This window comes from Amphibalanus amphitrite, unplaced genomic scaffold (genome assembly GCF_019059575.1).
Source record: "Amphibalanus amphitrite isolate SeventyFive unplaced genomic scaffold, NRLGWU_Aamphi_draft 000125F_arrow, whole genome shotgun sequence".
In the NCBI taxonomy this organism is placed as follows: Eukaryota; Metazoa; Arthropoda; class Thecostraca; order Balanomorpha; family Balanidae; genus Amphibalanus; species Amphibalanus amphitrite.
In genome coordinates, this window is record NW_024881620.1 from 230,481 (window position 1) to 246,779 (window position 16,299).

The 16,299-nt window shown below is 47.8% G+C and overlaps 1 protein-coding gene across 1 annotated transcript in view; it reads right to left on the minus strand.

Annotated features, from left to right (window-relative positions):
- Positions 1–16,299, minus strand: part of LOC122381705 — an 83,153-nt gene that overhangs the window by 45,546 nt on the left and 21,308 nt on the right. The window contains exon 8 of the mRNA XM_043366193.1: positions 3,214–3,457. Coding sequence (XP_043222128.1) covers positions 3,214–3,457 — 244 coding nt within the window. The remainder of the gene's footprint in view (positions 1–3,213; positions 3,458–16,299) is intronic.

A 16,299-nucleotide genomic window follows, 5' to 3' on the forward strand; every position in this document is an offset into this window, starting at 1 on the left:
ACCAAGAATTATTATACACCAAGATTGATAAAATATTTACAAAGAGGATATATTTCGGGATGAAGAAGGTCGGACGGACCATAGCGCCTGGTACCGGGGCGGACTACGAATTTAACAGACACATGGACAACCTCTTTGAAAATATTATGAAAAAAGCATTTCCAAAAAAATATTCACAAATACTGACAACGGAGTGAAATAGCTTGAGCTGAAAAGACACAATAACATACGTAATATGTTAAATGTCTCCACTTGCACTGTTTGTGTCCTTATTAACATGACCTTGGTCATCTGACTCGATTAATGTGTGTATGTTTAAGCAGTTGGAATTCGTCGCCTTCGTCGCATATGCCTTGCTTTATATAGCGTTCTGAAACGACAAAGCCTATGGCGAACAATCCGACAGGGCTGGCGAACGCCCACGAGATGAGAAACAGAGCGAGTTTATTACAATGTCGAACATAACTCTGTTTGAGACCAGGTTCCAAGCGGCGAAGAAAGTTGTATGAACATAAAATTCAGTTTAACAAAAGCCCTGCGATATAAAATAATCGAGATCTTGAGGCCATGTTACGCAACATGAAGCTGACCACAAATCAACTACTACATTAAGTGATGATATATGTAGTGGAACCTGTAAATACATATATAGCGGAACCTGTAACAAATATCACCAGTGGCCTTATCACTTTCTAAACTAAGTATGCGGAGCTGATACACTTCTAAAAGAGTGGTTACTGCAGCATTCACAAGCATCAAACCTAAAACCGTTGCTTAAAACACACTTAATTGCTTCCTTCCTTGCCATACTTTTAGCTGAAACAATAAGGTAGACGACACTTCTCAGCAAGCGAGGGGTCAGAATTGATCGGGAAGGTCATTTCGTCCCTATATCGCTCGCAGCAATCCTGTTGAAGTTGAATTTTATGTGAGCTGAGACTAGGAAATCTACATAACGGCTGCCTCCAACGATGTAACTGGGTTTCATTAAAATCTCAGCCCTCGTATTGTGGCAAACAATGATCAATAAAACAAGCTGCTATTCGTAGATCAACAGATGAACTGCCCATAAAACGCAGAGAAACGACGTGCCAGGAAGTAAACTATTCGCAACGGAGCAGGCTTTCAAAGGTATATTGCCTGCCGTATCCTAACGAAAACACGTTTCCGGGAGATAAAATGAATCAAACAGCCGGTTCGTGTAAGCTCAGCGAGGATGATCATTTCTCTGACCAGTGAGTCATCAAATTAAAACAACCAAACCATCCGGCGCTTTTCAGTGCACTCCACTGGCCCCCAGGAGCTTGCTCATGGTTCTTATTGAGATTAGACTGCAAGTCATTCGAGACCAGGAGATCTACATGGCGCCCATATTGAATAATCACCATATTGACTAACTAACGCGCACACAAACACACATCAACCCACCCCCACCGTGGTGTGCGCACACAGGACCGGGTGAGGGGCCCGGGAGGGGTGGGGAGGGGGTGATCGTCGGCGCGTGCTGTCGCGGCCTGTTACGGCCGTGGACGGTGGCCGGTGGCGGGCGCCGTCATTTATCACCCCCACCCTCCCACACAAAGGTCGTTAACCAGCCGTGCGCTGTGTTATACCTGCGATAGCGCCAGGAAACGACCGGTTGCCGTAATAAGTGTTAGGGGCATAATGTTCTGACTGCATAGAATGGCCGAGAGCTTACTAACTCTCACTGCTCATCGTTGGAACACAGTTAGACACATATTTTATGAAACATTAGTTTATTTAAAAAATAGCTTCTTAGCTACGATGTACCTATTGACAGTAGTGTTTCAAACCTTCATTCACACACTGTATGTATAAAGCTAAAAGTCGACGAAGCAATGATATGCTTCCTCATAGGAACAGATCGGTGCACTGATTGGACAAATTTTACACTTGAATAGTCACTAAGTTATTTTCTAATTATGTTCAAAAAGAAACATCAGCCACATATTTTATCTACATCATTTTGCAGCTCGTTCTTGATATCAGCCGATGTTGCACTTGCATTTCGCATTAAACGTCATCATTTGTGTTGATCAACCATTCACTTTTTCCATTCACCGAAAAACGGCAACGCGACAGCCGTCATCACTCAGATGATTACAGAAACAGAAGGTACGAAGCTAATGGGGCGATGGGGAAGCCAACGCGAGCTTAGGTTCGTCTTACATCGTTATCGTATACGGTCCCAGCTGCGTATCCCGGTAATCAGCCCGCTGTACCAGCCGTATCAACGCAGTCATTTGGCCTGGATTACCGGGTGACGGGTGGTAGTCGTAATGCACCCAGCGGCTGATGGCCGAGCCGCGCCGTCTTTCAGGCCGTAAAAGTGAGAGTCGTTAGTCAAGAGAGGCTGTGTAGCGTGTAGATACTTTTTGGGTTGTATTGTATCAGACCTCTACATACCTCTACATACGTAGAGGTCAATGATTATATTGATCAAATGATTACCTGCAGCAAGTTTCACTTCTTATATACCACCTCCAAAAATACCATCTTTTTGCGAATATTTTGCTTTTTAGAGTGAAAAAGCTTGTGGACTTAGACCCAAGAAGGATTACGAAGTTGAAAGATCCCGTACCTGAGAGAAACTTTGTCGATTATAGCACAAGTCTAGCTCACATTCTCAATCATTAAAACTTCCAACACTCTCTGAGCAGAAACGTGCTTTCACCAACAACTCTGTTCGTATCTTAGAATTGCAGAATAAGCAAAAAAAAAAAGCATTCGAACAATTTGCTGGTAAGGGATATGATAAAAAAATTGACCCCATTTCAACACCAGTGAGCCTGGTGATTGAAACAAGTATGAGAAATGGGCGTTAGCATCGCAAGAATTTTGACAGTTTGGTGGGCTTGGTCCCGCATATACATATGTTGCTAAGTGGGGGACGTTAAGAATCATCTCCTTCAATGCGCTTGTTAGTGCCGTTGAGCTGCTGCGATATATTTGGAAACCGGATTTGCTTTCTGAGAACCGCAAATTTACAATCATGTGCCCCAGAGACTTTAATACTATTGAAGCCATTCTCAGAATCAGCCCCTTCGGTTCCACGACTTCTGGAATCGATTTAAACTGCCGGATAGCAGCCGCGACTGCGGAGTAGCCGCCGCTGTCCCTCAGCTGGTCAGTTTCAGACCGTATAGGCCGAGACCCGACCCCCTCCCAGTGTTGTCAATCAGTCTCTCTCACCTCTCGTGGTGCCGACCACACAGCGTCGCCCGGCCGTCGGGCGGCCAGCTGATCTGCAGTGAGTCGTGCAGACAGTCCGGCTGCACATCCAGCTGCAGTCGTTCCACGCGCACGGCCAGCCGGCTGCCGGCGGGGGCTCGCAGCTCCGTACGCAGGTCTAGCAGCGGAGGGTAGCCGGCGGGGTAGCCGGGTGAACGCAGCCGACCCGGCGAGGGCAACTCGGCCGGCCACCGCCACGGGTCACCTGGGAAGGGACGGAGGGTCAGAGGTCACCTGCGGGAGATACGGATGATCAGAGGTCACCTGGGAGACACGGCGGGTCAAGGGTAGTGATGTCAATTACGGAAAATCGGAATACCGATACCAAACCAAATACCAACCAAAACCAAACCAAGTTTGGAAAATGAGGTGTGACGTGCTTCTCAGAATCGATGGTACCACCTTTCTCCGAAATTCCGAGGACGGAATTTTTCCCAGGTTGTTTCTGATGTGACACTCCGTACTTTCTTTCGATATCGATGTTATCACCTTTTTTTTCGAAATTCCGTCCTCGGAAAGTTTATGTCTGTGTGCATTCACGTGTGTATGATGCGGATTGTGCATGTCAAATATGTCGTGCTCCCACTGCCCTCCCTACTCCCTCCTCCTGAAATTAGCACGTAACATACAATATAACCCACTGACGAAACTAGACTATGATGGCGAATGAGGGGCTATAACGAAAGGGAGATGATCGAAGCAATGGGTTGACGAGGTCGGGTAGATGATAGAGTAGAACGGGGTTCGGAAATTGTGGTCTATAATTGGGTAGCAAGGCTAACAAATGATATATCTCGGTCAAATATCAAGGGGAGTGGGTCGATTTGAGCGTTGAGGATCTGGGGGTTGTCCTTTTATTACTTTGCTATTAACCTGCCGTCATTAGCTCATATTAACGCTTGGATGACGTCAACTGACAATACCAGATAATTTCAGTAATCAATATCTTGTTTAAAAAAAAAAAAATCTTCAGTGCTCAGCATGCCATTTGACGGTAGTTCTCCTGTATGCAGTCGCAATTATCCGGATAGTTGTTACTTGCTAGTAGGTCTCAGTTCGCTTATTCATCAATTACAGCTCAAGGAGGTCCAAAATGAAACACCTTTCACGCATTCAATGTTTTGCGGCTGAACGTTTTGCATTCTATTTCATATAATGCGGCATGGTTAAGTGCGGAGTACGTTGGGTTCCAACCTTACTATAATTCTCGGTAAAGGCACGTTTTCTAGATGAAACCCAGGCATGGAAAACGCATGATCAGGAACAGATATAGTGTCTAGTTTTATTACTAGTTAACTTCCCCTTAAAACGTAAAGCGACGCCCGCTTTAATTTTGTGATGAATGCTACATTTCGGTACAGTGGCTCTCAGCAGTGAAATTGATGCCAAAGGGGCATTACGTAGAAGTCAATTTATTCTATTGTCAACCTGTTCTGTTGTCTTTGTTGAAGAACGCTCTTATAATCGTCATTCAGTGTGACTGGTAGATTTGGTTAATTACGTCAATATAACTTTGCCTAATTCAGAAAATTCCAGACGCGCCGTTCACCCTATTAGTGGCAGCCGCTTAGTTTCGGGGACGCCGTATCATTATCATTTAGTAATGTCCTATACTTGCTGAAGGACCACTCACCTAATTGACATTCAGTGCGTCTGGCATATTTGGTAAACTACGTCAATATCACTCCGCCAAACTCAACTGAATTCCAGGCGCGCCGGTTCGCCTATTTAGCGTCAGCCATTTAGTAGGGGACGCCGCATCGTTATCATTTATGTAAATTGTTAGTGCAGCAGATAACCGAACGATTTTGGGACCAAGTCAATAAGATAAACAATCATTGTCAGTTGGCTCCATTCCTCTATTCAGCGACTAATTTACGGGACAACAATTGTAGTGGTTAAGAGATACATATACGGCCTGGCGTTACACCAGCCGCCCTTACCAGGAAAATAGTCCAGTCGTTACCATTATATCGAATGGGGTAGATTATTACTACTAATTGTCATTATTGGCATCATGCCCCGCACCAGTGAGAGCTGCGACGAGTCCACTTCTAGGACACATGCAATAGTGTATGACGCCTATTTACTGTAAAGTTTCTACAGCACCAGCCCAGATCTCCCGACTGCTCTGTGAGCGCTGGGTTTACTGCCCCCATAAATGAGACAGCGACGGCTGGCCATGCGTGGCCGTAATTACCTCTCCATGGAAGCGAGCTGAAGCGTGTTGGTACGGTATACACAATCGACTGGATTACACTTTTTCAATTGTCGGGGAATGAGAAATAAGTGCTGTCCTCCCTGTCCCGGTCAAGGTAGTGCGATTGTACTTAAGGCAGTGTTGGTCGTTGCATGGAGATACCACCTGCATGCCTCCACACATTTTCGAATGGTTGGAGACGTGCCATTGGCTGGCTGAAGGTCAGATCCAGTTTGGGGGCCCGTACTGTCGTGAGCCGGCAGTGAAACGGGCAGGCGTCGTTGTTCGATTGCCTGTGCTGCCGCTGGTGAGAAGCGGCGGTGCAGGGTGCGTGCCTGATTAGCTAACCCGGATGTAGGGTGATGCATCACGCTGACGCCGTTGATAGATATCCGGGTGAAGTCCGCTGTGGTATTCCGGACGGTCCCGATGTTGTTTTCCGGGTGTAGTCTGCTGTGGTATTCCAGACGTACCCCGTTATGTTGCCGGGTTAAGTCCGCTGTGGTATTCCGGACAGTCCCGATGTGGTTTTCCGGGAGTAGTCTGCTGTGGTATTCCAGACGTACCCCGTTATGTTGCCGGGTTAAGTCCGCTGTGGTATTCCGGACAGTCCCGATGTGGTTTTCCGGGTGTAGTCTGCTGTGGTATTCCAGACGTACCCCGTTATGTTGCCGGGTTAAGTCCGCTGTGGTATTCCGGACAGTCCCGATGTGGTTTTCCGGGTGTAGTCTGCTGTGGTATTCCAGACGTACCCCGTTATGTTGCCGGGTCAAGTCCGCTGTGGTATTCCGGACAGTCCCGATGTGGTTTTCTGGGTGTAGTCTGCTGTGGTATTCCAGACGTTCCCCGTTATGTTGCTGGGTTAAGTCCGCTGTGGTATTCCGGACAGTCCCGATGTGGTTTTCCGGGTGTAGTCTGCTGTGGTATTCCAGACGTACCCCGTTACGGATTCCGGGAGTAGTCCGCTGTGGTTTTCCGGACGTACCCCGAGGTGGTTAGAGTTCCGTGAGTCTAAGGAATCACGACAAAAGGGTATCTCATGTAACGGGGCTACATGGTGGTGCCATGATTAGCCGCTTGGAGGGGGCTACTAATTTCTGGGATCCACTTCCGAAGTATGGTTGTCGTGCGAATGTGATTATTACTAGCTCGTTCCGGAAGCTCCTAATTGCCCTCAGAGTAGGCCGACTCTGTGGTCAATTTCGGCTATAGGTTGCTTCCAGGATGACCTGGATAATGAACGGGAGGTGAATGCATGTAATAATGTCAGTTGCGGAAGCCCAGAGATAATGATGCTAGCTGCCCACCCCGACCATTTAACACTTGCCAAAAAGTCAGATGAACTACTCTTGATCGATATTGTTTGTGACCGCTCTGAGTGGGCCTGTATTGCCCGGGCGTGTCCACCAGTCGCACAGCATCACCAGCTGCTCGTTTATGACGCTGAACAGTGAAATCGATACTCAACCCCAGAGAGAATAGCACGGCTCTCAGTACGGCCGACCGACAATGCGCAGGTGCCACTGCACTCATCGCTTGGTAACAATCCAAATCGGTAATCGTTTTACAACCGCGCCGAGCCGCGCGCGCCGGCAGGACCGGCGAGGCGTCATTTTATTGTGACTATTGTCTCGTTCCACCCAGTACAGAATTGACAAGTGTCACCACCACGTACTTGACTGATACAACTTTGGCTCGTAACGAAACGAATTAGTAACTTGCTTTTAGCCTGTTCTCTCCGCGCGTCTAACAAAGTCTCGTCAGGTCACCCGGGCCGACAAGTTTTACAAGTAAGACAGTAGTACTGAGCAGGTGCGGCCGGGATCATTCGGCGTGTCCGCTAGCCGTTTTATGGCATGAACGCCGAATCGATAGTTGTCGAAACTAAACAGCCTCCTCTCTCTCTCTCCCTCTCTCTCTCTCTCTCTCTCCCTCTCTCCCACTCTCTCTCTTCTCTTCTCTCTCTCTCTCTCTCTCTCTCTCTCTCTCTCTCTCTCTCTCTCTCTCTCTCTCTCTCTCTCTCTCTCTCTCTCTCTCTCACTCACTCACTCACTCTTATTCTTTCTCTTTCACTCTTCCTCTCCCTCCCTCTGTCTTCATAGTTCCGTAACGTGCTTGTAGCGGAACAGTACATGAGGCTATTGAGTTTTCCTGGCATTATTGGTGCACTTTGTTTGGTTTAATTTACCTATGATGCGTAGGCACTGAACGTTTACCGAGATACGAGAGTGCAAATTGGCACAATTCAGACTTTAACAAAATTAGTCAGTCACGACAGCTTGTTGCTTTTATGCATTTTGGGCTTTGGGAATCTAAACTGCTTAATGATCTGCCGACAAACTGACGGGCGAGCGTGAGAGGCGTTACGCGGCGACGATGATGTTGAACAAAGAAAACAGGAAGACTAGTTGAGAGCATTACGACCAGAACCAAAGGAAACAGGAAGAAAATCACGGTACCACGACAAAAATCAACATCGCATCATCACATCGAAATATCAATACATTAATCGGAAACGCCGCGTAACATAATGGTGGCCAGTATGGGGGGGATGAAGAAAAGAAGCGGCATGATCAAGCAAGTTGAAGATTCCCATCGCCGCTCCAAGCGTCGTGCCGAACCCCATTTTGAAGAAAGCGAATGGTGATGAAGAGGACCGATACGAAGAAGATGAATGACGATGAAGAGGACAATTTGAAGGAGATGAACGATGATTAGGACCAATGTGAAGATGAAAGATGATTATGCAGAGGATCAAGATGAAGAAGACGATTGTTGGTGATGAGATGAGGACCAATATGAAGAAGATGATGAATGATGATGAAGAGAAGAAGACGTATCAGATCGAGGTGCAAGCGGTTACCTGAGACCCGCTACGAGGTGAATTTAAATGCGTCTACAATGCCATGCAGGTCACTTCGACACTACGATTTCGGAAAGCTCAGCTGTCCCCTAGATGCCAGACAAATACTTTATGGCTACTTCCTTGAACTGTTGTGGTTGCAGTATAGACGACTCTGATGAGACATGGGAGTCGCGAACAACCGACGATCCTTTTGATGTCAGGTAGGAAAATGAACTCTTCGTAGCAGTCAAGGTCTTCAGGAACGTGTCAGCATACGGTTACAATTAACGATGATCAGTCTGCCAGACTACAGTTCAGTCATGAAACGGTGCTACAGCCAGCCGGAGTCAGTTATTGTGGAGCCAGAATGCTTCCCACTACAAACCTTCCAGTACTCAGATGACTTCCGTCTGTTCTACTCGTGCTCCTGCCACCGTCTGTTGGGCTAGGCGACCGTAACATCCGGGCTGGCAGAAAATGGCACATGGAGCCGCTTCATGATCCCATCGGCAGCGCCAACCCTGGGTCGAACAAGTAGCTACACAACAATGAAACCAACACCAGATCTAAGTTGACCGAATTCGGACGGTGCTTCTGTCAGAAGTTGATCAGAAATGTTGAATAAGCAGTGGGCGACAACTGGAGACGAACACACACCAATTCATCAGCAGCAACACCATCTACGAGATCAACATTGGCATTTTGTCAACCAGCATCGTTCATATCATAACTAGGGCTACGAGACAACCAGTAAGCATTGCCGACCCAGGCGCGAACGGAGAATATGTGCACCATCATGCCACCCGTGTGAAGCGTAACGAGTATGCGGGAGTACAGAATGCTGGCCGTATGAGGTTTCAGCACGGGAAACAACGACACCAGTTTCGATACTGTATTGGTCAGCCGTCCGACAGCCCTGGCCGAAACTAGAAGTGGATCAAGAAGTTTTAAGTGGCACCGGATCCAGTCCCCAGCGTCGTGATCGTCAACAACACCACGAGAGGCGGTCCGGAACAGAAAGGCATAGTTTCATTCCAAACGCGTCGATGCTGAAGACACGGAACTATTAAAGCTTTGGAGGGAATTAAACAGAATGAAAAATTATCAGCTATATGGAGGCAAACCAAACATAAACGTTACCTTCACCAAGTCCTTGACCCGCTTTCCTTAACCGTGGCACGTCCTACCCATTCCTTATTATTTTGCAACATGATACTGCCAGCAAATATTTTCACAGATTCTGTCGGTCGGTGGCGCCATACCAGGACTGGCGGCAACGGGAGCGGACAGCTGAGGGGACGGCTACACTCACACGCCGTCCGGTGGTCTCCCCAGTCACGGCCGCCAACCGCGTCTGGTCCGGCCGTCACCTCTCAGCCAAACGGCCGTCGCTTCTCAGCCGCTTCCAACCGAAGCCGGAAGTCAGCCACCAAATCAGCCGGAAACCCAGTACCGGTTACATCTGAACGGGGAGTTCACCACCCGCCCAACCGCCTACCGACGGAAACAGTTACTTCTTCCTGACCTCAACTCATCGAACCAGACTACTGCCAGTTCATAACGAAGGAAGAGAAGAAAGAAGAGAAGCAAGAGGGACAAGAAAAAGACAGAAGAGGAGTAGGAGGATAAGGAGCAAGACGAAGACGGAAAGCGAGGAGAAAAAGGAGGCATTGAAGGACAAGGAATACAACAAGGAAGGAGGGAGAAGTGAAAAGGGAGAAGACGAGTGATGACCGGAGGAAGAAGGAGACAAGAGACTAGCACGTATGCATACTGTAGAACTGTAGCGGTGTGTGTATACTGTAGTACATGTGCACTAGTGGTGTGTGGGTCGCCGCCGCTTGCACCATGGTATTTAGTTGTAGCAAGCGTGCCTGCAACGGCAAGGTCGCAGACGTCGCGATAGCTTGTAAGAAATACCGGGATATTTGGATCAATAATGTAGCACGCGCCCGATTTCCGTTGTACTTCAGCGAACCATGCTCACCTCGATGTACTACGCCTGTTGTACCGCAATGTCGAAATCCCGGGGGCGGGATTTACGTCAAGAGGTATTTGTATGTGACGTGCTTCTCAGAATCGATGGTACCACCTTTCTCCGAAATTCCGAGGACGGAATTTTTCCCAGGTTGTTTCTGATGTGACACTCCGTACTTTCTTTCGATATCGATGTTATCACCTTTTTTTTCGAAATTCCGAGGACGGAATTTTTCCAAGGTTGTTTCTGATGTGACACGCCGAACTTTCTTTTGAACCGAAATCGATGTTATCACATTTTTTTCGAAATTCCGAGGACGGAATTTTTCCAAGGTTGTTTCTGATGTGACACGCCGTACTTTCTTTCGAACCGAGTTTCATGTAACACACTGTCCTATCTCCGAGCCATGTGGACCGATCGATTCTCGATGCGCTTCGCTGCTCCATATAAAAGCAGCGGCGACACGAGCGCGCACACACTCTGTCTCTCAGTCGGACACTCGTCACTGGACTCTACTGGTGGCGGTACACCGCGTGGGTCGCCGGACCATTCGGTCCGGGACATTCGTCCCGGACGTCAAGACACTTACACACTACGCATTCGTTCACTCACGCTGGAGGACTGTCAGTCATTCGCGGTGTGTGATCGTTCGATGTGAGAATCGCCGTCGATACCGGGCTGACTGGTCGGCTTCTTGACCCCCCTGCGGCCGACAACTATCATGTAAGTCCGGCAGCGCGTCGCCGGTCATTCGGCGGCATTAGATTCTCCAGCCTATCGAATGCTTTATTTTTGGCCCACTAACATAAAATCTGAGTCTGTCAATTGATTCAAATATCTCGGTAAATGGTCACTTACTCGTGGAGTTCAGACTTCTGCATCATTTTTGTGTGCGTACTGTTAACGTCGTCATAAAGAGTTGTGCAAATCTCGTACCCACTATAACGCCTTCGCTTGCTCTGAAGTTAGTTTATGTCTGTGTGCATTCACGTGTGTATGATGCGGATTGTGCATGTCAAATATGTCGTGCTCCCACTGCCCTCCCTACTCCCTCCTCCTGAAATTAGCACGTAACATACAATATAACCCACTGACGAAACTAGACTATGATGGCGAATGAGGGGCTATAACGAAAGGGAGATGATCGAAGCAATGGGTTGACGAGGTCGGGTAGATGATAGAGTAGAACGGGGTTCGGAAATTGTGGTCTATAATTGGGTAGCAAGGCTAACAAATGATATATCTCGGTCAAATATCAAGGGGAGTGGGTCGATTTGAGCGTTGAGGATCTGGGGGTTGTCCTTTTATTACTTTGCTATTAACCTGCCGTCATTAGCTCATATTAACGCTTGGATGACGTCAACTGACAATACCAGATAATTTCAGTAATCAATATCTTGTTTAAAAAAAAAAAATCTTCAGTGCTCAGCATGCCATTTGACGGTAGTTCTCCTGTATGCAGTCGCAATTATCCGGATAGTTGTTACTTGCTAGTAGGTCTCAGTTCGCTTATTCATCAATTACAGCTCAAGGAGGTCCAAAATGAAACACCTTTCACGCATTCAATGTTTTGCGGCTGAACGTTTTGCATTCTATTTCATATAATGCGGCATGGTTAAGTGCGGAGTACGTTGGGTTCCAACCTTACTATAATTCTCGGTAAAGGCACGTTTTCTAGATGAAACCCAGGCATGGAAAACGCATGATCAGGAACAGATATAGTGTCTAGTTTTATTACTAGTTAACTTCCCCTTAAAACGTAAAGCGACGCCCGCTTTAATTTTGTGATGAATGCTACATTTCGGTACAGTGGCTCTCAGCAGTGAAATTGATGCCAAAGGGGCATTACGTAGAAGTCAATTTATTCTATTGTCAACCTGTTCTGTTGTCTTTGTTGAAGAACGCTCTTATAATCGTCATTCAGTGTGACTGGTAGATTTGGTTAATTACGTCAATATAACTTTGCCTAATTCAGAAAATTCCAGACGCGCCGTTCACCCTATTAGTGGCAGCCGCTTAGTTTCGGGGACGCCGTATCATTATCATTTAGTAATGTCCTATACTTGCTGAAGGACCACTCACCTAATTGACATTCAGTGCGTCTGGCATATTTGGTAAACTACGTCAATATCACTCCGCCAAACTCAACTGAATTCCAGGCGCGCCGGTTCGCCTATTTAGCGTCAGCCATTTAGTAGGGGACGCCGCATCGTTATCATTTATGTAAATTGTTAGTGCAGCAGATAACCGAACGATTTTGGGACCAAGTCAATAAGATAAACAATCATTGTCAGTTGGCTCCATTCCTCTATTCAGCGACTAATTTACGGGACAACAATTGTAGTGGTTAAGAGATACATATACGGCCTGGCGTTACACCAGCCGCCCTTACCAGGAAAATAGTCCAGTCGTTACCATTATATCGAATGGGGTAGATTATTACTACTAATTGTCATTATTGGCATCATGCCCCGCACCAGTGAGAGCTGCGACGAGTCCACTTCTAGGACACATGCAATAGTGTATGACGCCTATTTACTGTAAAGTTTCTACAGCACCAGCCCAGATCTCCCGACTGCTCTGTGAGCGCTGGGTTTACTGCCCCCATAAATGAGACAGCGACGGCTGGCCATGCGTGGCCGTAATTACCTCTCCATGGAAGCGAGCTGAAGCGTGTTGGTACGGTATACACAATCGACTGGATTACACTTTTTCAATTGTCGGGGAATGAGAAATAAGTGCTGTCCTCCCTGTCCCGGTCAAGGTAGTGCGATTGTACTTAAGGCAGTGTTGGTCGTTGCATGGAGATACCACCTGCATGCCTCCACACATTTTCGAATGGTTGGAGACGTGCCATTGGCTGGCTGAAGGTCAGATCCAGTTTGGGGGCCCGTACTGTCGTGAGCCGGCAGTGAAACGGGCAGGCGTCGTTGTTCGATTGCCTGTGCTGCCGCTGGTGAGAAGCGGCGGTGCAGGGTGCGTGCCTGATTAGCTAACCCGGATGTAGGGTGATGCATCACGCTGACGCCGTTGATAGATATCCGGGTGAAGTCCGCTGTGGTATTCCGGACGGTCCCGATGTTGTTTTCCGGGTGTAGTCTGCTGTGGTATTCCAGACGTACCCCGTTATGTTGCCGGGTTAAGTCCGCTGTGGTATTCCGGACAGTCCCGATGTGGTTTTCCGGGAGTAGTCTGCTGTGGTATTCCAGACGTACCCCGTTATGTTGCCGGGTTAAGTCCGCTGTGGTATTCCGGACAGTCCCGATGTGGTTTTCCGGGTGTAGTCTGCTGTGGTATTCCAGACGTACCCCGTTATGTTGCCGGGTTAAGTCCGCTGTGGTATTCCGGACAGTCCCGATGTGGTTTTCCGGGTGTAGTCTGCTGTGGTATTCCAGACGTACCCCGTTATGTTGCCGGGTCAAGTCCGCTGTGGTATTCCGGACAGTCCCGATGTGGTTTTCTGGGTGTAGTCTGCTGTGGTATTCCAGACGTTCCCCGTTATGTTGCTGGGTTAAGTCCGCTGTGGTATTCCGGACAGTCCCGATGTGGTTTTCCGGGTGTAGTCTGCTGTGGTATTCCAGACGTACCCCGTTACGGATTCCGGGAGTAGTCCGCTGTGGTTTTCCGGACGTACCCCGAGGTGGTTAGAGTTCCGTGAGTCTAAGGAATCACGACAAAAGGGTATCTCATGTAACGGGGCTACATGGTGGTGCCATGATTAGCCGCTTGGAGGGGGCTACTAATTTCTGGGATCCACTTCCGAAGTATGGTTGTCGTGCGAATGTGATTATTACTAGCTCGTTCCGGAAGCTCCTAATTGCCCTCAGAGTAGGCCGACTCTGTGGTCAATTTCGGCTATAGGTTGCTTCCAGGATGACCTGGATAATGAACGGGAGGTGAATGCATGTAATAATGTCAGTTGCGGAAGCCCAGAGATAATGATGCTAGCTGCCCACCCCGACCATTTAACACTTGCCAAAAAGTCAGATGAACTACTCTTGATCGATATTGTTTGTGACCGCTCTGAGTGGGCCTGTATTGCCCGGGCGTGTCCACCAGTCGCACAGCATCACCAGCTGCTCGTTTATGACGCTGAACAGTGAAATCGATACTCAACCCCAGAGAGAATAGCACGGCTCTCAGTACGGCCGACCGACAATGCGCAGGTGCCACTGCACTCATCGCTTGGTAACAATCCAAATCGGTAATCGTTTTACAACCGCGCCGAGCCGCGCGCGCCGGCAGGACCGGCGAGGCGTCATTTTATTGTGACTATTGTCTCGTTCCACCCAGTACAGAATTGACAAGTGTCACCACCACGTACTTGACTGATACAACTTTGGCTCGTAACGAAACGAATTAGTAACTTGCTTTTAGCCTGTTCTCTCCGCGCGTCTAACAAAGTCTCGTCAGGTCACCCGGGCCGACAAGTTTTACAAGTAAGACAGTAGTACTGAGCAGGTGCGGCCGGGATCATTCGGCGTGTCCGCTAGCCGTTTTATGGCATGAACGCCGAATCGATAGTTGTCGAAACTAAACAGCCTCCTCTCTCTCTCTCCCTCTCTCTCTCTCTCTCTCCCTCTCTCCCACTCTCTCTCTTCTCTTCTCTCTCTCTCTCTCTCTCTCTCTCTCTCTCTCTCTCTCTCTCTCTCTCTCTCTCTCTCTCTCTCTCTCTCTCTCTCTCTCTCTCTCTCTCTCTCTCACTCACTCACTCACTCTTATTCTTTCTCTTTCACTCTTCCTCTCCCTCCCTCTGTCTTCATAGTTCCGTAACGTGCTTGTAGCGGAACAGTACATGAGGCTATTGAGTTTTCCTGGCATTATTGGTGCACTTTGTTTGGTTTAATTTACCTATGATGCGTAGGCACTGAACGTTTACCGAGATACGAGAGTGCAAATTGGCACAATTCAGACTTTAACAAAATTAGTCAGTCACGACAGCTTGTTGCTTTTATGCATTTTGGGCTTTGGGAATCTAAACTGCTTAATGATCTGCCGACAAACTGACGGGCGAGCGTGAGAGGCGTTACGCGGCGACGATGATGTTGAACAAAGAAAACAGGAAGACTAGTTGAGAGCATTACGACCAGAACCAAAGGAAACAGGAAGAAAATCACGGTACCACGACAAAAATCAACATCGCATCATCACATCGAAATATCAATACATTAATCGGAAACGCCGCGTAACAGAGGGAAATACCAACTTTTTACCGATTTCTTAGCCTCTTATACATTAGTGAGGGTTCATCATACCAACAAAATACCAAACACATTACGATTGGAATACCAAATACCAAGTTGGTATCGGTTTGGTATCGGTATACCAAAAAGTTGGTATCCCGGGGGTCACCCGGGGAGATACGAAGGGCCATGGGTCATTTGGTAAAGGACAGGGACAGAAGTTATCTGGAGAAGGACGGATGGTCAGAGGTCACCTGGGGCTCTACAGAGGGTCAGCTGTCAGGAGTGAGCCAGAATGTCCGAGGTTGTTTGGATTTGTTCAGAAGGCACTCAGGAAGAGTCAGAGGTCATCTACCAAGGAATAAAAGTAAATGTCACGGGAGGAAGTTTCAGAGTCACATGACAAAATTTGTTACCTGAATATCTTATCGCTTAGAAAAGGAACAAAATAAAAAGCAAAAAAGACATTGTAAATAAATGTAAAACTATTTCCTATACGAGTCACAAAAAAAGCGATGCTTCTGCTACGAATGCAGCATATACAGAGCATAAATCAACTTAAAATCACCATCACATTTCTGACAGGAAATCCTCATACACAACACAAAACCTTTTCCGTCACACGAACTGACGCCTGGCATACTTTGCATGCTTTGAGCCGCGTGCCAAATCCAATGCCTGCAGCCGGCACCCATAAACGGAGCACTAGACTCTCGGGGAGTGCCGGCCGTTGTCGAACCCAACCCAATTACACTGTTTGTGCATCGGTGCCACTGTGCCGACGGCGTCAGGGGAGTGTGCGCTGTTGCTTCGAAATGCAAGGTGTTTGGATGTCGCACAA